This window comes from Geotrypetes seraphini, chromosome 1 (assembly GCF_902459505.1).
Source record: "Geotrypetes seraphini chromosome 1, aGeoSer1.1, whole genome shotgun sequence".
In the NCBI taxonomy this organism is placed as follows: domain Eukaryota; kingdom Metazoa; phylum Chordata; class Amphibia; order Gymnophiona; family Dermophiidae; genus Geotrypetes; species Geotrypetes seraphini.
The window spans coordinates 460,680,928-460,703,830 of record NC_047084.1 but is presented as its reverse complement, the minus strand read 5'-3'; the positions used below and the strand labels follow the sequence as shown (position 1 = coordinate 460,703,830).

Below are 22,903 nucleotides of genomic sequence, written 5' to 3'. Positions count from 1 at the left end.
AGCAGCTCTAGTGAAAGGGTACCTGTGGCCTGCTTGGGGTTTTCTCTCTGACCTGACCTGGCCTGCCTCCTTCAGAAATGGTAAGCCAGATGCAGGAGGGAGAATCGAGCCACGGGGGAGAGGGAGAGAATTAAGAGGGTTTGACCTGGGGGAGTTGGGGGTGGGAGAAAGGAAGATATTGGGGACCCCTCCTGGAGACCAGGCCCCTTCCAAAGCTGCAGTACATGTTCAGTAGTTGGTGGGATAGCTGAAGCTCTGTCAGCCAAAGAAATCTGCTGAGTGAGTTGCTCCCTTCCTCCTCATACTGTCTCAGGAGCAGAAAAGTCAGCGGCATGCCTCCAGTTAAGACACTTACGCTCCCCAAGTATGCTCAGTTTGTGCATGAACTGAGCATGTTCAGGGAGTGCCGGTATCTAGCGGCAAGAGGCATTCCACTTACTTCCTTGGTCTTGAGGCAGCACACAGAGGTAGCTTGGGCAATAGATTTCTTTGATTGGCAGGGCTTCGGCAGCCCCACCAGCAAAGTTATGGTGTATTATGTAAGGAGGAAGGAGAGGAAATGTGTGCCCCCCCTCTCAGATTGCTATATCCCACCTTTAATTGCATGATTAAAAATTTTAATCAAAATGTAGCCCTAGTTTAATACCAATTTGAACAAGCAGGTCAAGGCGATTTAAAAAAATTGCTAGTATGTGTAAGCTTGAAATTTTTTGGTGGCCTTCAGAGCTTTCTTGTATTCACACTTCAGCTCTTTACATAAAAAAGGTTGGAGACCTGTGCTCTAGCTTAAAGCAGAGAAACTCGGTTGTAGCAATCTCCATCTGGCCTGATATGATAGTCCTTATTTGTGTGGTCTGGATGTGGGAACCAAAGGCTTATAAAACAGCAGGAACCAAAGTTGAAGCTTTGACAATATGGGTTTCTATTTGTCACTTGTGCCTGTTCAGTATCTCTGTGACTACCACCAGCACCTGTTATGTACCAAAATTAAGATATGTTCCTTATGTTATTAGAAGTGCTAAATGAGTTCTCTTCTTCCCTTTACATAGGTCACATACCAGCTGAAAATCCTTACCACAGCAATCTTCTCAGTGCTGATGCTGAAGAAAAGCCTCTCAAACCTGCAGTGGATCTCACTACTACTACTTTTCACTGGTGTTGCCCTTGTGCAGGTGGAACAGGCTGGCAACAAGGAAACAGCTGGGGACCAGAATTACTTTGTAGGGCTGTTAGCTGTGATTCTCTCTTGCATCTCTTCTGGTTTTGCTGGAGTCTATTTTGAGAAGATTCTGAAGGGCAGCGCAGCCTCTGTCTGGCTACGCAATGTGCAGCTAAGTCTCTTTGGTACATCTCTGGGATTGCTCGTTTTATGGTACAATGACGGCCCTGCGGTGGCTAAGCAGGGCTTCTTCTTTGGCTACACACCAATGGTGTGGATAGTAATCCTGAACCAGGCTTTTGGTGGCCTCCTGGTGGCTGTCGTAGTGAAATATGCCGACAACATCCTCAAGGGCTTTGCCACATCCTTCTCAATTTTGGGCTCCACTATAGTCTCAATCTACCTATTTGGCTTTCACTTGGACCTACTCTTCGCTGTTGGGACATCACTGGTCATTGGAGCAGTATACATGTACAGCTTGCCACGGGCACCCACCCCAGCGAGGCCTGTTGCTGAAAAGGGAGCTTTCCTGCCAAAGTCAGTGCTGGTGAAGTGAGACACTTCTCTACCCTACCTCTCGCCAGTCCCTGTTGGTTGTTAACATTCACTAACGTTTCACTTTATACCCTACAAAACTCACTGACTCACTCTCATCCTCTTTCTCTTTGTTGGGTGGGAAAAGTCTACTGAACTGTAGGGGTCAGCAACCAGAGTGATTCTTGCACACAGTCTGCCCAGCGCTATTGCACTGGTATGAATTACAGAGCAAAGGTGGGCCATGTCCCTCTACTAGGTACTGCTAGAAATATGTGCCCTGACTTTCTCTCTCCTACTCTTAAATGCTTGCATTCTCTATTGTGTTAACATCCCTGGCTGCCTTTTTTCACCTCCCTGTGCCACTTCCTACCATGGTTTGGATTCTGTATTCCCAGGTTAATGTCTCGTGCCAACAAAACTAAAATGGGGGAGGGGTATGGAGTCAATGGGGCAGGAGTATTAGTGCTAAATATAGGGGATAGGAAAGAGACCAGCTTTTGAGTACCTCCTATATACACACATCATCACCATGCTCAACAAAGTGCTGGCATTCCCTTTGGGAATAAGGCAGCGTTCAGCAGAAAGGGCTTTTTGATTAGCTAACCAATTATTCTATGAATGGTACTGGAATGTTTATTTTCTGGTAATTCTGTTGCCTCCTTTTGGTTTTGGTTTTTGTATGACCTGTGTGTTTCAACCTACAGATACAAGGATCAGTGTTCTTGCAAAGATTCAAAGAGCTGTTAGGTGAATTATTAGAAAGTACAGATGTTTTTATAGGTACATCATATTTTGATGTTTATAAAGCAGCAGGTGAAGGAGCTAAAAGCTTAATTATTAAAGTTAACTCCATTTGCATACTTAAAAAAAAAAATCTCCCCCCTCCCACCCCACACACATTGGGGGTGAGAGGAGGCAAAGATGAGATTGTAATTCTCCCATTTCTTGTAATGCTTACAAAAATCACCCTCATATTTTCCCCCCTGCTGGTGCCTGATGGAACTCAAGGTTTGGACCAGCTGAAAGTGCAGACTTCTGCCAGAAAATCAAGAAGTGTAATCATGCAGTATCTGGACCAAGGGGCCCCCCTCCCCCCCATTACCATGTGTTCTACATCTTTGGCTTGTAAATTTGACAATTCCAAACAATAGGAGTCCAATTTCAATAAATTCTATACATTCAGAATCTCTATATTTTTTTATAGTATAGGATATACTTCAATAAACATTGTTTTATTTTAGATTTCTATGCACAACCTTGTGTTTTTAAACATATTAAGTGTTCGGTAGAATTCCAACTACATGTGAATCCCCTTACCCCCACATAAACAGTAAGCATAACATTTGACCAGGGCAATGCACTTATTTGCTTAGTTGCAGGAACTACAGCACCCCAGCAGAACTTCTTAGAACTTGTGTAATTTTTCAGCAGCTCTGCATGTGGACAAATCTGTGTGAAGCACCCTGTGTTACTTGTGTGATAAACTTGTTGCTTTATACCCCTCCCATTCCTTGTGCAGCAGAGCCCCCACCGCACAGCCAAACCCTTGCTGACCCTTCATCCTTCCCACCGACTGCGAGCGAGCCCTACCTTCACCCGAAGCAGAATAGGGCCGGCAGCACTCCAAACAGGCTGCTTAGCCTTGTCCGTCGGGGATTTTATTGTTCTGCGTTACTTTTTAAATAGAAGATACAAAGATGGTAAAGCGAAGTGACCAAATGAGCATATGGTAGATAAGATATACCTCCACTGCAGCAGTTCAAGAGGAATATAATTTATTAACCTTTATACTAAATACTGATTTTTATTTTTAAATGTGTGTGCAGCCTTACAGATTGTTTAAAGTGCTTCATTCTATCTGGTAGACTTTTATTAAGGGCAGGCATCTCTGTCTACGTATTATGTCTATAGAACATACATAAATGTGCAAAAGTGTTTTTCAACTTTAGCCCTTCAGAGCAGCTCCTAAAACGGGACAAGGTTTGGGATATTCACAATGAATATTGAGAAAGTTGACATTTGTTATATTACAATGCCTTGCCAACATGAATATGATGGATGTTGCTGCTGCTTGTAGGGCAAAGAGCTATAAAGTCTCATAAGAGCTAAAGCTCCTATTGAACTGGGAGCACATTATCAGTTACCCTTCCATTATTGTTGGTCTCTCACAAGGTTCAGATAAATTTTCCCCTTGCTTTCCACAGACTCTTCCTTTGTGAATCTTCTTGCTCCCTGAAACAAACATTTGTCAGATATTTTTCTGTAACTGTGTATTGAGCTTGATGCAACTGTGAACCTGTTGGACCTTTGCTTCCAGTAATCCCCTTTGAGCTGGAAGTGTGTCGTAAGCATTATCAATGGTATTTTAATTATTGGTTGTGACTGTGCAAAGGCCTCTTTACTGTTGAAGATATGCAGGGCTATCACCAGTGCATATGTGTTTCTGTTGTAATCTGCCTGTTTGCATAGCATAAGAGCTATCCTAAAGCATTGGAAACCAGAGGAAGGGGGATAGGACTTGATATACTGTCTTTCTGCTGTTACAGCAGTTTACTTATTCTATTTAGATCAGGGCTGCCCAAGTCTGGTCCTCGAGATCTACTGGCAGGCCAGGTTTTCAGAATATCCACAATGAATATGCATGAGAGAGAGATTTGCATACCAAGAAGGCAGTGCAGGCAAATCTCTCTCATGCATATTCATTGTGGATATCCTGAAAACCTGGCCTGCCAGTAGATCTCGAGGACCGAACTTGGGCAGCCCTGATATAGATACTTATTTTTTGGACCTGGAGCAATGGAGGATTAAGTGACTTGGCCAAAGTCACAAGGAGCTAAAGCTAGAGACTCAGCAATTGGAGGCTGGTGCTGGTGAGATGACAACATTCCTTAGCAACAGCAGCAGATGAATCCAGAGACCAATGGGATAGCACACATCTACCAGCAGGTGGAGATAGAGAAACTGATTAACAGGTGGTCCTATTGACTGGCACACCTCATGCATCTTCAGTATGCTCTATCTCCCAACAGATGATGGTCACTATTCAACTAGCTCCTGGATTCTGGCTGTGACTGGATAGTTATTTTCTCCTGTTGAGGTTTCTCTTTAATGAGACAGGGGTGTCCGGCTGAACGGTGCCAGCTTTAGGGGTTACACCTGGGCCCCCCCAGGTCCCTCCAATGATAGAGGATCTGACTGGGTCTCAATTTTTCTTCTTTTCCCTTCACTGTAAAAAAAAAAAAAAAGACCACAGTGACTATTAAACAATTCTGCCCTCATAGTGCTGAGCAACCGGCATCTCCTGGCACTATCAACAAAGTTGTGAGTATACGTTTTATTTGAACTTTTTTTTCTGGTTTCTGGTTGTGGTGGAGCTGTGGGTTCGGTGTGAGTCTACAGAAGGAATATGTTTTTTATTAATTTTAATTAAGCGATTAATCAAGAAAAATAATAAACTTGAAACTTGATTAAACGCTATATTTTGTAGAGTTGTGGAAATGGTTTAGTGACTGACAAGTAAATTTACATTTGTATGAAGTTTATTCAGTAAAGGGCTTCAAGTGTATGGATAGAGCTCCATTGACGGAACTAGTGCCTTCTCGTGTGTTGTAGGCACGCGCTTATTTTTATACTCTGGCAGCAGCGCCACAGCGGTAGTGGGATTTCTCCCTGAGGCAGACTCTGCTTGGCAGTTCCTGCGGCCAGGGTGGAGGTAAATATTTGGATGGCTCCGGGTGTGTTCTTCACCCAGCAGCGGGTGTGTTCTACACCCAGCAGCGTCTATTGCGAGCTGTCAAAAATCAAGGTCAACAAGGCAATGGGGCCTGACAACCTACACCCTAGGGTACTCAGGGAGTTGGGTGATGTCTTGGCGGAACCGCTATCCGCGCTCTTCAATCTCTCCCTTAGTACAAGTAACGTCCCGATGGACTGGAAGACGGCTAACGTCATTCCACTACACAAGAAAGGCTCCAGGATAGAGATGGCAAACTACAGACCACTGAGTCTCACTTCAATAGTGAGCAAACTAATGGAAACCCTAATCAAACGCCAATTGGATAGGATCATGGACGAGGAGAATCTACAGGATCCCCGCCAACATGGATTCACTAAGGGGAGATCCTGCCAATCCAATCTGATCAGCTTCTTTGACTGAGTGACGAGGAAGCTGGATGTTGGTGAGTCCCTGGACATTGTCTACCTGGATTTCAGCAAAGCATTTGATAGCGTGCCACACCGCAGGTTGCTGAGCAAGATGAGTTCTTTAGGTTTGGGCGACACATTAACCAAATGGGTTGGGAACTGGCTTGGGGGTAGGCTTCAGAGGGTGGTGGTGAATGGCACCCCCTCCGAAATGTCGGAGGTGATAAGTGGAGTGCCACAAGACTCCGTCCTGGGCCCGATCTTGTTCAACATCTATATAAGAGACTTGACAGAAGGGCTCCGAGGTAGAATAACATTATTCGCCGATGATGCCAAACTGAGCAATGTGGTGAGCAAAAGCACAACAGACAAAAAAGCAATGGCAGACGATATGGTGCATGACTTACTTCTGCTGGAGCACTGGTCTAGGTCCTGGCAACTCAGCTTCAATGCCAAAAAATGCAAAGTCATGCACCTGGGAAGCCAAAATCCATGCAAGATTTACACCCTAAATGGCGAGATTCTGACAAGAACTGAAGCAGAAAGAGACTTAGGGGTGATTGTCAGGGAAGACATGAAGTCTGCAAACCAAGTGGAGCAAGCTTCATCCAAAGCAAGGCAAATCATAGGTTGCATACGCAGGAGTTTCGTCAGCCGTAAACCTGAAGTCATTATGCCACTGTATAGATCCATGGTGAGACCGCACCTGGAGTACTGTGTGCAATTCTGGAGGCCGCATTACCGCAAGGATGTGCTGAGACTGGAGTCGGTCCAGAGAATGGCCACCAGGATGATCTCGGGACTCAAAGAGCTCCCGTACGAGGAGCGGTTAGGGAAATTGCAGCTCTACTCACTCGAGGAACATCGAGAGAGGGGAGATATGATCGAGACATTCAAGTATCTCACGGGCCGCATCGAGGTGGAAGAAGACATCTTCTTCTTCAAGGGTCCCGCGGCAACAAGGGGGCATTCGTGGAAAATCAGGGGCGGGAAACTGCACAGTGACACTAGGAAGTTCTTCTTCACTGAAAGGGTGGTTGATCGCTGGAATGGTCTTCCACTTCAGGTTATTGAGGCCAGCAGTGTGCCAGATTTTAAGGCCAGATGGGATAGACATGTGGGATCTATCCGCAAAGATAGATAGGAAGGGTCACTGGGGTGGGCAGACTTGATGGGCCGTGGCCCTTATCTGCCGTCTATTTCTATGTTTCTATGAGTGCAAGAGGCGTGTGCTTATTTTCCTAAGTTGAGAATGAAACAGCATTCATTTATTTCTCTCCAATGTTTATGCATTTTATATCATAACAGTGAGAAAAATATTTTAATGGTTGGCTCTGGGTAGATTTTTAATGCATTGTTGATATAGCCAGCTCATTTCAGCATGAAACAGGCATGCACTTGGGTCTCCGGCGCTAGCGGGAGCACCGCAGCATTCAGAGTTTATTTTGCAGCTGACTTAGGTCACTATCCCGCGGTTTCCCTGTTTTCGGGATTCTACGCGTCAGGAGTGTTTCAACAGCTTTTACCACTGTTGCAACTTTAATTGCGACTGTACTGTTATGCCTAACGGTGCTTAAGAAAGAGATTCTGCCCTGTGCTCAGCCGCCCAATCTTGTTTTTTTGCCATTATGGGTCAGCAGAAGGCAAACTACTGCACAATGATGTCAGCGGCATGAGAGTACCCTGTGTTTCATACGGGTATCTTCTTGTCTCTCTCGGTGTCCCTGAAGGCTGAGTATATGTAGGTTTACAGGTTTTCTTATTCTTTGTGCCTCTATGCAGCGCTGTGTGTGTCTGGTAGCACTATAGAATTGATTCCTGAACTGTCTTTTCTATTTCTAGTGTGCCAGGGACTGCAAGTTTCAAAGTTTCTCGCACAGATTTTTCAGGTCGCCATCTTCTCATGGCACTTGCTAGACAGTCCCTCAAACTAGCAGGAAGAGCTGTGTGGCTCTTTCTAACCAGGGACAAGTTACCTATTCTCCCAAACCCACAGAGTAGCAAATGCTATGTGGCTGTTGGAATCATCCCTGAAGCTCTCTTTAGGGATGTGAGCTTTATCTGATAACAATAGTTAGGGTGCAGATTGTTTCCCATGGGGCAGTCAATGCAGCTTCTAGATTACGTCGAGTACATCTTCACTTTAAAGGCAGTAAGTTTTTGGCTAACATTACATGGAGTTAGTACTGTTTTCAGAATTCTACCATACTCCATCTTACATCGCAAAGCTGGATTTTTTTGTAGGAAAGTTCCTTTCTTCCAGAATTTACAGCTCTTGTCTGGCCATTTCCTGACTTCTTCATTCTGAAGGGGTCTTCACTTCCTCTGGTAACTCTTCATGCTTTCTTGTGAGGGGGGAGAGACACTATGATATCAGGTCAGGGGTCTTTGGGCATTTTTCAGCATGCTTGCAACTTTGAATCCTCCTCCCATTTCAGATTCTTTCTTGGAGTGACCATGTTTTGAGCTTCCAAAGGTTACGTTCGTGCGAGACCCTTTTTAAGTGTTACTGGTACTTGGGGCAGTAGTTTTAGTTCTTACGGAACTAAGGGAAGTTATTCCATTTTCTTCATAGTGCCTAAGACGGGGGAATTGGTCAGATGGGGGCTGGATCTCATTCTGGTAAATTAGCTTCTCAGAGTTAGACATTTCCGGAGAAAAACTGTGAGAATATTTACAATTTCCCTATGGACACTGAATTTGCACTATCTTCGCTTAGCTCTCATCGAGCAGTACTATCAGTTTTGGCAGATGCCATTTGGCCTAGCTACGGCTCCATGAACATTTTAGAAAGTGAGGGAAGTAGTGGCGTTTTGGTGCAAACAGGAGATTCAGGTACTTTCTTTCCTAGATGACTGCTTGATTTGGATGTCTTCCAGCCAGGTCAATTTGTCAGACACAAATGGGTGATTTCTTTTATTTGAACTTCTTTTATTCAGTTCTTTGGATGTGAATCTTCAAATTTCCAAAGATCTCTTTTCTCCTGTACTAATTATTGGAATATCAGGGGATGTTGTTCACATAGGAGAGGAATGTGTTTCTTCCCAAAGACTGGGGTGACAGGTTACAGTCTCAGGTTTGCCTTCTTCAGTCACCAAGAACAAGAGTATGGGATTTTGTACAGGTTCTAGGATCTATAGTTTGGACTCCACTGGGAACTTCGGCTTGCTTTCACATGAGAACGCTACAGCAGTTGCTTTTGTTCCAGTGATTCCTGGTATCTCAAGGCTCCAATTGTAGTATCTAGTAGGCTCCTCAAGCATTGCTCAATATAATTTGGTGGCTCAGCAAAATTAATTTTTTCAAAGGCATGCCTCAGTCTTTGCTGTACTGGCTCAAAGTCACCAAACATCCCAGGCTGTCAGGTTGGGGGACTCAGTGCCTTCAATCCTCAGCGCAAGGAGTCTGGTATTAAGAGAAGACTCAGTACTCGTTCATTCTACTGGACTGAAGCATGGTCAGGCTGCTGTTTCAGGAGTTTCAGACCATTCTTCCGGAATGACGATTAAGGTTTTTTAGGACAGTGGTATTTCTCTTCAGCCAGGAAAGTACATCATGTACTCAGTTGGCGAGTAAAGTAATGGTTCTACTTCAATGGGTGGAATCTCATCTTCCTTTGCTGTCAGCGCATCATTTTACAGGACAGGAAAAGGGTTTAGATAGACTTTCTCACCACAAAATCTGAGCATGGACCGTCTATTGTATGTTAAAATGTACAGCGCTGTGTACACCTTTCAGCGCTTTAGAAATAGTAAATAGTAGTAGTAAAATCTTCAACATCCTGGAAATTGGGAACTATTTGCTCAGGCATTCCAGCTCTTTGTATAAAGGTGAGATCTCCTAGAACTAGACCTCATGGCCTTGTCTCGAAATTCAAAGCTTTCTAGCTTCTTCAGCAGACGCAGGGAGTGGCAGTCAGAGGGGGTAGCAGCGTTGCTTCTTTCTCGCTTCTGGTTTTTCTTTTTAAGTGTTTTCCCTTGGATGATGATTGGATGGATTTGCCATCTCAAGCTCGCTTTCAGGGCACAGTAATTAGAGAATCTCCGGATTGGCTGCGCCATCCTTGCTATGCGGATCTGATGAGTCTTTCGACGGCCGAACTGTTGAGATTCCTGGTATCTCCGGATTTACTCACCTAGGGTCCGATCAACATGGATATTCGTCCTATTTTGGTATTACGACCTAGCTTTTGAAAAGTCATGGCTGACGTGTAAGGGTTATGCGAAGCAGGTTATTTCTTCTCTTCTCCAGGCGATACAGACGTCTTCACCTGTGGCTTATGCTTCTGTTTGGAGGCTTTTCCTTTCTTGGGTACTTCTCAACATTGGCACCGTTCCAGAGTTCTATAATTTATATTCTTTCTTTTTTGGCATAAGCGTATTGCCAAGGGCTTAGCATTCAATTCCCTTCAGCTTCAAGTGGCAATCTTAGCTTGTTACAAGGGCTAGGTATCTCGCTCTTCGCTTACTTCTCAGCTTCATGTAGTTAAGTTCCTAAAAGGAGTACAGTATATTCGTACATCTCTTAAGAAGCACTGTCTGGAGTACAGTCTTAAGATACTTCTTTGCAGTTTACAGAAGGCTTCGTTTCAATCTTGTCTTTTGAGACTCTAAAAGGCTGTGACGTTGAACACGGTGTTTCTTGTGCTCATGGCTTCAGCTCGGCGGTTTTCTGAGTTGCAGGACTTGTACGGCGGGGATTCTTATTTCTGATTTACCAATTCTGGGGTGTCAGTTCGTACAGTACCACAATTTCTTTCTAAGGTGGTGTCATCCTTTCTTTTATGCCGCTCTCACTTTTCCTTCCTTCCTTCCTGGGAGGAGGAATGGGGAGGCGAGCTTTTCTTCACTGCATTTTTTTAAAAGTGCGTAGCATTCTCCGCAATCTGTAGGTTTCTAATGACTTTTAGTCGTTTAGATCACCTCTTTGTATTCTTCAAGGGATGCGACAAACGTATGGCAGCGTCCAAAGCCTCCATTGCTTGAAGGATCCAGGAGGACATTCTTTACGCTTACTTGATGGCAGGGAAGCGGTTGGCGGAAGAACTTCATGACCATTCAGCCAGAGCAATGGCGGCTACTTGGACATAGTCCACGGGTTTGTTTTTTTTTCCTTGGAGGAGTTTTGTCATGTGGCTACTTGGTCTTCCAAGAATACTTTATCTCAGCATTACCGGTTGGATGTGGGGGGCGCATGCGGAGGCAGTGTTTAGTGCTTTGATTGTTGCTGCGGCGGCGTTTGCTTCCCACCCAGATTGGGAATTGCTTTGCTACATCCCATTGGTCTCTGGATTCATCTGCTGCTGTTGCTAAGGAAGGAAAAATTATGTTCTTACCTGTTAATTTTCTTTCCTTTAGATGCAGCAGATGAAGTCAGTGCCCCACCCTTTCCGGATATTGACTGTCGGTTTTTTCTTTTGGAACTTTCAAAGTTTGTTATTATTGATAGTTGTATTCTGTATTATTACCTTCTTTTTTTATTTTTTATTTATTGAGCAAATTATCAAGAATAACTTCTTGTACAGAGTATGATCAAGACAATCAGCAATCTACAAAAAAGAAGTTAAAATAAACAATCAGAAAATAACTAATTTGCTTAATCAATTTTTAAAGTCCCATAATAAGGATCCAAGGTGGTAATTTGAGTGAAAAGTAAAAACTAAATAAGTATAGCAAATTTACCAATTAGGCGGTTTTGCTGTAAGTGGTTCACAGGAGCATTCTAAATGACTAAGTTGTTACTATCTCCCCTTCAAGACGTTTCATGGAGAGAAAACCCGTCAGCTGTGAAGGTTCAAAAAAAAATACATAATTAGAAGATTTGTATTTAACTATACACTTGCAGTGACCCCTGGTTTAAGGAGCAAGAACTGTTTTCTGCGCGTCTGGGTTTCTTTTGTCACATCAGGAAATATCTGAACTCTCTGTGCCATAAACTCTTTGTCTATTTTTAAAGTATAACTTTAAAATCCAATTCTTGTCAGATAGCAGGAAGACTGTTACCAATAAAGTAGCTGGCCTATCTACCTCCTTTGTTGAAGTTTCCAAGATTGTAGTTAAATCCATCTGTTCGCTCTCTACCAGAGGTTGTTCCTCTGAGATTTTTGTAGAAAGATAATATATTTTTGAAAAGGGAGGAAAGGTATCTTCTGGAACATTAAGGATTTCCATAAAATATTTCTTTAGAACTTCTTTAGGAGAAAGTAGAGGTAACTGGAAAATTCAGTAAACTAAGATTATTTATTCAGTTATTATTTTCCAAGATTTCCATCTTTCTTCTTAAGTTTAGACTATCTCTAATTAAAGTTGTTTGTACCTCCTTTACTTCCAATATCTCTTTCTCAACTTTTTCAACCTTAGTTTTTACAACCACTATGTCCTGTTTAAAACCCATTTAATTCCTCCCTTTGTTCAGAAAGTTTGTTTTCTAGGTACTTTATTTGTGGTGACAAAGTCTGTCCCAGCGCAGTTACTAAATCCCATAAAGAATCTAGGGTAACATTGATAGGTTTAGGCATTGAAAATATACTTGCAGCCATTAATCCAGCCTGTGATGTTCCCGGTATCTTTTCCTCATGTAGGTCTTGTCTTTCTTCTTGTCCCCTCGTTGATCTAGCCACTGGAGTGTTATCTAGTGCTACACTCGATTCAGCCTCCCAGGAACTGAAGTCTGCCTCTTCGGACTGGCTACTTTGCTGTGGCGAGCTTGCACTCTGCGGCTGAGGGGGCGGGGTTCTAGCATCGTGGCTCAGCGTCGATTCCAGCCCATGGTAGCTCACAGCAGCCTCATTCCTAGCCCGCGGCTCCAGCGGGCGATTTCCATAGACGCCTCAAGAAATCATACAATGTCGCCTGTGAAGGGGTCCCCAAGCACCCCGAGGTTCCAGAGGTGCTTTTCCCTCTCCTCTTCAGCATTGAGTATAACGAAAGTAAGTAATAACTGAGTTCTGTGAGTGTCTCGCACACATTCAGCAACTTGCGGCCATCTTGGATCCTAATATCATTCCCATATTATTACCTTTTGAAATTTGTTATGGGAAAGAAGTTTTTTACATGCTAAGCATATTGATGGTTACGGATGCTTGGGCAAGGAGCAATACTGAAGATGCAGGAGGTGAGCCAGCCAATAGGACCACCTGTTAATCAGTTTCTCTATCTCCACCTGCTGGTAGATGCGTGCTATTCCATTGGTCTCTGGATTCATCTGCTATGTCTAAAGGAAAGAAAATTAACAGGTAAGAACATACTTTTTCCTTGAGCCATTTGGTCTCTTTCAGGGTTGATATAGAAACATAGAAATAGACGGCAGATAAGGGCCAAGGCCCATCAAGTCTGCCCACCCCAGTGATCCTCACTATCTATCTTTGCGGATAGATCCCACATGTCTATCCCATCTGGCCTTAAAATCCGCCACACTGGTGGCCTCAATAACCCGAAGTGGAAGACTATTCCAGCGATCAACCACCCTTTCAGTGAAGAAGAACTTCCTAGTGTCACTGTGCAGTTTCCCGCCCCTGATTTTCCACGAATGCCCCCTTGTTGCCGCGGGACCCTTGAAGAAGAAGATGTCTTCTTCCACCTTGATGCGGCCCGTGAGATATTTGAATGTCTCGATCATGTCTCCCCTCTCTCGACGCTCCTCGAGTGAGTAGAGCTGCAAATTCCCCAACCGCTCCTCGTACGGGAGCTCCCTGAGTCCCGAGACCATCCTGGTGGCCATTCTCTGGACCGACTCCAGTCTCAGCACATCCTTGCGGTAATGCGGCCTCCAGAATTGCACACAGTACTCCAGGTGCGGTCTCACCATGGATCTATATAGTGGCATAATGACTTCAGGTTTACGGCTGATGAAACTCCTGCGTATGCAACCTATGATTTGCCTTGCTTTGGATGAAGCTTGCTCCACTTGGTTTGCCGACTTCATGTCTTCCCTGACAATCACTCCCAAGTCTCTTTCTGCTACAGTTCTTGTCAGGATCTCGCCATTTAGGGTGTAGATCTTGCATGGATTCTGGCTTCCCAGGTGCATGACTTTGCATTTTTTGGCATTGAAACTGAGTTGCCAGGACCTAGACCAGTGCTCCAGCAGAAGTAAGTCATGCACCATATCGTCTGTCATTGCTTTTTTGTCTGTTGTGCTTTTGCTCACTACATTGCACAGTTTGGCATCATCGGCAAACAATGTTATTTTACCTCGAAGCCCTTCTGTCAGGTCTCTTATATAGATGTTGAACAAGATCGGGCCTAGGACGGAGCCCTGTGGCACTCCACTTATCACCTCCGACATCTCGGAGGGAGTGCCATTCACCATCACCCTTTGAAGCCTACCTCCAAGCCAGTTCCCAACCCATTTTGTTAAAGTGTCGCCCAAACCTAAAGAACTCATCTTATTCAGCAACCTGCGGTGTGGCACGCTATCAAATGCTTTGCTGAAATCCAGATAGACGATGTCCAGGGACTCACCAACATCCAGCTTCCTCGTCACCCAGTCAAAGAAGCCGATCAGGTTGGATTGGCACGATCTCCCCTTAGTAAATCCATGTTGGCGGGGATCCCGCAGATTCTCCTCGTCCATGATCCTATCCATTTGGTGTTTGATTAGGGTTTCCATTAGTTTGCTCACTATTGAAGTGAGACTCACTGGTCTGTAGTTTGCCATATCCACCCTGGAGCCTTTCTTGTGTAGTGGAATGACGTTAGCCGTCTTCCAGTCCATCGGGACGTTACCTGTACTAAGGGAGAGATTAAAGAGCGCGGATAGTGGTTCCGCCAAGACATCTCCCAACTCCCTGAGTACCCTAGGGTGTAGGTTGTCAGGCCCCATTGCCTTGTTGACCTTGATTTTTGACAGCTCGCAGTAGACGCTGCTGGGTGTAAATTTGAAATTACTAAACGGGTCTACTGATTTAATCCTTGTATGTGGTTGAGGGCCGATTCCCGGCACCTCGCGGGTGAAGACTGAACAGAAGTATTCATTTAACAGTTGGGCCTTTTCCGAGTCCGTCTCCACATGGTCTCCGTCTGGTTTTCTGAGTCGTACTATCCCGCCTGAGTTCTTTTTCCTGTCACTAATATACCTGAAGAAGGATTTATCTCCCTTCTGGATATTCTTTGCTAGAGACTCCTCCATGCGGAATTTGGCCTCTCTAACTGCCGCTTTGACGGCTTTTGATTTGGTCAGATAATCTACTCTGGAGTCCTGTGTCCCTGATTGTTTGTAAGAGATGAATGCTTTTTTCTTCTCTTTGATGAGGTCTGAGATCTCCATAGAGAACCACTGTGGCTTGTTGTTCCTACTTCGTTTGCTTACTGATTTAACATAGCGGTTTGTTGCTTCCTGTATGGTGGTTTTCAAAGTTGACCACATTTCTTCCACGCTGTCGGTATCTGCTTGGGTTTGTAGCGCCTGGTGAACGAAGTCTCCCATGTCCTGGAAATTTGTGTCCTTGAACTTGAGAACCTTGGTCAATGTGGTAGATTTCGTGAAACCTTTCCTGAGATTGAACCAAATCATATTGTGGTCACTGGAGGCCAAAGTTTCACCCACCGAGACCTCTGTGATACTTTCTCCGTTGGTAAGTACCAGGTCCAAAATTGCCTGATCCCTTGTTGGCTCAATTACCAGTTGCCTGAGTCCTGCTCCATTCAAAGAGTTTAATAGCTTCCTGCTGCTGCCGGAAGCAGAGGAAAGCGTGACCCAATCCACATCGGGCATGTTGAAGTCACCTACCAATACTGTGTCCCCCCGCAAGGTGATATTCTCTATATCTCCGATTAATTCCAAATCTAGGTCTTCTTGATGTTTTGGGGGTCTGTATACCACGCCAAGATATAGGCATTTGTCCTTCCCTCTGGCCAAATTTACCCAAAGGGATTCCCCAGTGTACTGTACATCTGTGATTCTGGTGACCTTAATGTCATCTTTAGTATATAATGCTACCCCACCTCCCATTTTGCCCTCCCTGTCCCGACGAAGCAAGTTGTAACCTGGTATGACCATGTCCCACGCGTGGGAGTCTGTGAGCCAGGTCTCAGATATCGCCACCACATCCAGGTCGGCATTCCTCATTTCTGTCTCCAAATCTAGGATCTTGTTTCCCAGACTGTGGGCGTTGACGTACATAGCCCTCCATGTTGTGTGCTTGTTGTATCTCAGTGGGGACAATCCCTCTATATCAACTAGACCACCATTAGTATTTTTCGCTTGTCTCTTACACTCCCTAGACCCAGAGCTACAGCTTGTACCTATCCCGGACTCCCCATAACTGCAGTGCGCTCCTATCAGAGACTTGGTAATGTGTGTACCCTGTGGGGGTATTCCCGTTTGGGCTACTTGAGCTCCTTTAGTGCAATTTGCAGCGTGTGCACTCTCGCTGGTCCCAGAATTACAGTGTGTACTCCCTCTAGACCTAGAATTGCTACGTGTACTCCCCTTAGACCCAGAATTGTAATGTGACCCAATGCAGTGTTTACTTAGTTCAGTTCCAAAATAGTATTGGTAGCCCGTACCCTCCCCCAACTCACCTAGTTTAAAGCCCGTACCCTCCCCCAACTTATATGTTTTTGAAGTAGGGAAACGTGTGGGAATATAGGCACCTTTGGGGAAAGTTCTTTAAATCAATGATAAGCTGACAAGCAGCTAGCTTTCTTTGGGGGCTGAAGAATTTCTGCTTGCTCCAGAACAGGAACTCCTGATCCAGGATCTCTTTCCCCACCCCCCAATACAGAAGTTGCATTATTGGATTTCCTGTGTAAAAAGATATTTTATTGTGTCATGCGTATTATGGATTTTTAGTTCAATAGGTACATCATTCCTGAACTCTTCGGTAATGAATCCCTTCTCATGAGATTCTGTATACAGTGCCTCATTAACATTTTTTCGTTCCACCTTCCATCACTCTGGGCTTTTCTTCAGTTTGACAGATGGTAGGAGCTTGTCTATTCTGCTTGTGTTTATTTCTCCTTTAAGTTCAGGTTTTTCCCTACTTTCATGAGGCTTTTCTATGCTGCAGAGGCTCCGGGTTATAATAATAATAACAGTTTATATACCGTAGGACTATGAAGTTCTATGCAGTTTACAACGATTATAAGGTATTACAGATCTAGTGGAATGAAACAAAGTTCAGAGTTGATGAGTAACAGTTCTAAAGATCATTTGTTGAGGACTAAGATTGTATAGATCAGTTACCTAAGTACTTCAGGAACAGATGTGTTTTTAGGCGTTTCCTGAATTCCCTATAAGTAGTAGGCACGAGCAGTTGTTCCAGGTCTTTACCCCATAATGCTGCTTGATGTGAGAGAAGATGTTGGTGATAACTTTTAAATTTACAACTTCTAACCGGTGGAGAAACAAAGTTCGTATGTGAGGTTCTCCTGAATCTGTTGTTTATGAAGGAGAAAAGGTCTGTTATATATTTAGGGGCTAAGCCGTAAAGTACCGTGAAACAAAAACAACCAAACTTGAATTTCACACGTGCCTCCATCGGTAGCCAGTGCAGAAGTCGGAAGGAAGGTGTCACGTGACCAAACTTCTTCAATCCACAAAGTAACCTAACCGCTGCATTTTGTACCAGTTGCAATCGCCGCAGGTTCTTCTGGGAGAGTGCCAAGTAGGCGATGTTACAATAATCGAGTTGACTCAGTATGAGTGATTGTACCAGAATTCTGAATGATGAGACATAGAAGTAAGCTCTGATGGACCAAAGCTTCCAGAGGGTGAGAAAGATCTTTCTAATCAGGGAGTCAACCTGGTCTTCCATGGTCAGGCTCTGGTCCAGTGTTACTCCCAGTATCTTCATAGTGGGCTGAATGGGATAACTAAGGTTATTGATGCACAATGATGCTTTGGTGTCAAGTGGGCATTATGAGACATCTCTGGCTGAAGGAGAGCTTAGACTCTGAGGTCAGCAGTCTGTAGTTAAGGGGCAGTCTGCTTGTCAGGGTACCTGCTTGGCTGGTCTGCACTAATAGTTCGGGAGCTCAGGGACCATTCTTTTGGATGCAAGGCTTACCCTAGGTTCTGTTTGCATTGGGCTTGAGCGCAGGCCGAGTGGCTCCATGGCAGTTTATCACCAGGATCTGAGCCAGCTCCGTTTCCTTGCCCCAAATATGCACATGGGTTCTGGTGGGGGTTGAGTCCCAGACCACTCATAGGGTCTGAGAGACAGAAGAAGCAAACAGTTTGGTTTCCAGGCTTGTTTGAGACAGAAATTCTCACAGAGAGCTGGCTGTAGTTTCATCTCTGGCAGCTCCCCAGTACAAGGCTGACAGCCTATGAGAAAAAGTGGGGAAGTCTTTAAAAGACTTTTGTGGAGAGGGGGGGGGGGGAGCTAGAGACAGGATTTCTTACCCCTGAAATACTAATCTTAGAATTTTTTGACCACCTGGTGTATCTCCCACAGGCCATTTTTGGTACCAGAATCACTTCTGTGGTAGCCATCTTTAAAGTATAAGCCTATAGGAGCCAGACCTCCAACGAGGTTAATGCCCTATTGGAAGGCATAGGCAGGGATCACCCAGAATGCTGAGTATTGGAGATTATTCAGGAGGGGTACAAGCTTCGGTTCTCTCATTCTCTCCAGGATCTGTTTGTGGATTCTCCAGTGGGGAAACCCAGAGAAAGTAGTCAGGGTCTGAGTGATAGTGCAGAGGCTTCTAGATCTAGTGGCCCTAGAAGCTGTGCCAGAAGAAAAATTAGGATTAAGCAGATAAGTGCCCAAAAGAGACTCAGGCCGATTCTGGCCCTCAAGATACCCCAGTTCTGCATGGAGACTGTGTGGTTGGTCATTGTTTCAATGGCACCAGGGGAATTTCTTGCCCCTCTGGATTTGACTAAGGCAATGGTTCATCAGAGCAGGTTGTGGACTGTGATTATTTGACTTTCTAACTGGAATTTTGATCTGTGAAAGGGACTATAAAATGAGCATTGCCTTTAAAAGATCATGTGAGATGCAGGTGGCATTCTCTTCTTAATACAGTAAAGTCTTAATACAGTAAAGTCTTGATTATTCAAGATAGATGGGACTGACCCATTGTCAGACAAGTGAAAAATTGGATAATATGGAAAACTATGGTAATTCCTCAAACATAAGCAGTAAACTCAGGGTCTTGAGTCCAAATCAAATTGTCTCAGATGTGACACTTATGTTTGTGCTACGCCTGAAAATGGAAAGAGAAGCTGTATTTTTAACAGTGACGCAACATCACTGGGGGGGTGTCTCGGATGTGCCAGATGGTCAAATTAGTAAACTTAGTAAATTAGTCAAACTTGGTAAAGGTGTGCAGGGAAGACCATGTAGCCGCCCTGCAAATCTCTTCCAGCAAAACTACTGGAGATTCTGCCCAAGAAGAAGACATACGTCTAATAGTATGAGTCCGAACCCCAAGGGGGGCTTTTTCCCTGCCGCCCCATAGGCAGCAGAAATGGTTGCACGAATCCATCTGGAAATGGAAGACTTAGAGACAGGCCTACCCATACGGGCTGGGCTCGAGAGAACAGACGGTCCCACCTGTTCCCAGAATAAAAGGGTGGATTTACAAGATAGAAGATTAGCCGAGGTAAGAACCTAATCTTTCGATGTTGACATCACTGGAGGATGTCTTGAATGTGCCAGATGGTCAAATTAGTGAAGGTTGGATAATCAAGACTGTACTGTACTTGTTCCGTTCCATGTGCTAGATCAGTAGATAATGTAGCTGAGTGAAGAACGTGATTTAACTCAGCAAAGTCTTCCTAAAAGGCTTCTCTGTTTCCTGAATGTCAGCATAGATGCTGGTGTAGACTATATGTATGAAGCCACTTGTCTGACCCGTTACTGTGGGAAAAAGTATTAGAAGAAGAGTATAGAGCAAACTGTGGCTGGCATATTTTGCTTTTGAAAGTTCAGTTCCAGGGTCTCCCCTGTCTAAGAAAGATAGGCAGATAATGAAAGTTATTTTATGTTTTTCCCCTCAGGACCATGTATATCTTTTTGTAGGTGCGGTCTTGAGACTTGTACACAGTATTCTAAATGAGGTCTCAGCTGAGACTTTATACAGAAGCACTATCGCCTCCTTTTTCCTGCTGGCAATAGATTAGAATTGGTACAGAGGATGGCGGCTAAAATGGTCAATGGTCTTTGAGATAAAGCATCTGGGAACAGATTGAAAGATCTAAGTATGTATAGTAAACTCTAGAACAGGGGTGTCAAAAGTCCTCAAGGGCCGCAATCCAGTCGTGGTTTCAGGATTTCCCCAATGAATATGCATGAGATTTATTTGCATGCACTGTTTTCATTGAATGCTAATAGATCTCATGCATATTCATTGGGGAAATCCTGAAAACCCGACTGGATTGCGGCCCTCGAGGAGGGATTTTGACACCCCTGCTCTAGAAGAAAGCAGGAGAGAGGATTTATACTAATGATAGACATTTAAATATCTTTGTGGCATAAATGCAGAACAAATAAGTTTCTTTCAATTGAAAGGAAGCTCAATGAGAGGGGCATAAGATGAAGGTGAAAGGAGTAAATCTTAAGGAAATAATGTTTTTACAGAAAGTGTAGTAGATGAATGGAATGGCCTTTTGGTAGAGATTGTGGAGACAAAGATATATCCAGCTTCAGGAAAGCATGGAACAAGCACATAGGATCTATAAGGGAAAGGAAAGATAGTAGATGGCATGGATGTATAGACTGGATAGGTCATATGATCTTTTTTTTTTTTTTTTTAAATAATTTTTATTGAGAAAGCAGTCAATACAAATAACAAGGTCCAGGCAGAGGACCAAAGAACTGGTTCATGAAAAGAAGAAGCATTGGTATATACAAATGCCATACAACAGGAGAGGTGCAATCAAAACGGCCTCATGAAACAAAAACAAAGGCAAGCTAGTAGAAGAGGAGAATCCTGCCAAAACGGGTCCCGGTAGGTGCACCAAAAACAAGCCCCGAAAGACATGCCATGGGGTTATGGGAAGATGTGGCCACCAACTCTCACAGCTCAAAGTCGCAGACAGATTCTGGCACCCCGATTAACCGTAAGTTGTTGCGGCGGCTGCGGTTTTCAGCCTCCTCAGCCTGGTCCTCCAGTTGTTTGATTTTGCGCCTCCAAAGCCATGATGCGGGTATCAGCCGCCACTGCACGATCCTCGTGCGCTGAAATGCGCTCCTCAGCCTGTTGGATCCGCGCAGCATGACCCACAATGCTGTCCTTCACCTCCTCCAACATAGCGTGCAGCTTGGACAGCTTCTCGTCTAGCAACTTAGATAGGTGACAGACGGAGACTTGCATGTCTGCATTGTGCTGGGGTGGAGGGGCAGAGATCGGCTGGAGGCCACCATATTCTTTGTTGACTTTTCCTTGCCGGGCCTCGTGGTCTTAATCGGCATCCCTGCTGAACGGAGCTAATCTAATCTAATCCTTAGGTTTGTATACCGCATCATCTCCACGTTATGCTGCACTCCACCGGAGCTCCCGGAGGGAAACAGGAGGGAATCAGAAGAGGTAAGAGCCCTGATACCGCGGGGAATTAGCCGACTACAGGCAGAATTAGGGGTATTGAGTGAGAGGGAAAGCGGAGCTCGAGCTCGAGACGTCTGGTCAGCTCGCTGTCATCACGTGACCCCCCAGGTCATATGATCTTTATCTGCTTTCACTTTTCTGTGTTTTATCCAGACAATATTTGCCATATCCTTAAGGAGAGAACTTTCAAGTAGAGTTAGTAACCCACCATGTTTTGTGCATGGCTCTTTTCAAGCAAAGAGACAAGACAATTATGAGATTTAAGCAGGTTTCTTATGGTACCACAGAATTTCACAGGGGCAGTAGAACCTCTTTTTGATAGATTTCTTTTGCCCCTCCAATCTCTGGCCCTACCCTTAAAGCTCTCTAGTTGCTGATATTGTGTTGAGTAAAATATTGGATAGGACATGGCCCTCTGGCCTATTCCTTTGGAATAACATTTCCAGATAACTTAAGAGAAATTAGGAAGGGAGATTTTGTTTTTTGTTTTCCAAAATGCACAGCTTACTTTGGCAGTTGCAGAGGCAGGGTCTTAGGCATCTGCGCATGCTCAAGGTCCTGCACAAGCCCAGCGCCATAACTGAGACGAGATGGGGGGCAGGGGTGGAGGCTAGCAATTCTGATTACTGTGAATTCTAGGGGTTCGGCTATTATTGGGGGGAATCTAAATTTGGCTTTAAGATGAAATTTAAAGTTATGTTTTATTTTTTGGTACCGAGGTGGGCTATTAGAAGCAATATAGTATTTAAAGATTTGCCAGAGTCAACTGATGAACTTATTGAAATGTAGAAAGAACTACAGCAGTTCAGTGTATTCTGTTTACCACTGCTGCTTTTGCATTCACATTGAAAACTCCACTTGAGAACCTGAATCTCACTTTGGGGTTTTTTGCTGAAAGACATGCAGATGTTGATGCTTAGGTTAGAGATTGCAGCCATAAGCAGTTTGTTCTTGTGCAATGCATTATCCACTCATTCAGGTATCTTACAGTTCCTTAAGACCATATGGTGGTTATTCCCTAAGACCACCATATTTTTTTTCCCCAATTTGATGTTTTATAGTCTAAGAAGCATTAATGGGGCTATTATTTGAAGCCTTGCATTTGTCTTGAGTACTTATTAGAAAGAGTTCTTGATGGCCATATACACAGCATAATGCGTTGAGAACCCTCTTGGTATTTGCACCAGGTTTTCAAAACTAGGTTTCATTCAGAAAGTCCATTTCTATTTTCATGTGAATCAAAAGGTAAGTTTGCTTAAATATTGTTCAGTGTAGCAAAATCAGAAGTTGGAAATTAAGAGCAAGGTTTTTTTTGTACAAAAGAAAAACTATTTAGCAAAACATTGATTTAATTTATCTATTAAGAAAGAATTACTAGTGTTTTGATATGTCCGTTTTCAGATGGTTAAAATTTTGTATATCTGAAGCTTAACTAAATTTTATAAGGACTCATCTAGAGATGATTAGGGCCCATTTGAGAAGGGTGGTTTCCGGGTATTGCAGAGGCGAGTATGGCATTAATCTGGAGCTCTTTTTTTTTTTTTTTTTTTAATCTATTGATTTT

General features: G+C 44.1%; 1 protein-coding gene across 1 annotated transcript in view; it reads left to right on the top strand.

The window, feature by feature from the left end:
• SLC35A2 (solute carrier family 35 member A2) overlaps positions 1-2,938 on the top strand; it is a 98,033-nt gene extending 95,095 nt beyond the window's left edge. Inside the window, exon 4 of the mRNA XM_033922862.1 lies at positions 1,050-2,938. Coding sequence (XP_033778753.1) covers positions 1,050-1,715 — 666 coding nt within the window. The 3' untranslated portion in view covers positions 1,716-2,938. The remainder of the gene's footprint in view (positions 1-1,049) is intronic.
• The last annotated feature ends 19,965 nt before the right edge of the window (positions 2,939-22,903 follow it).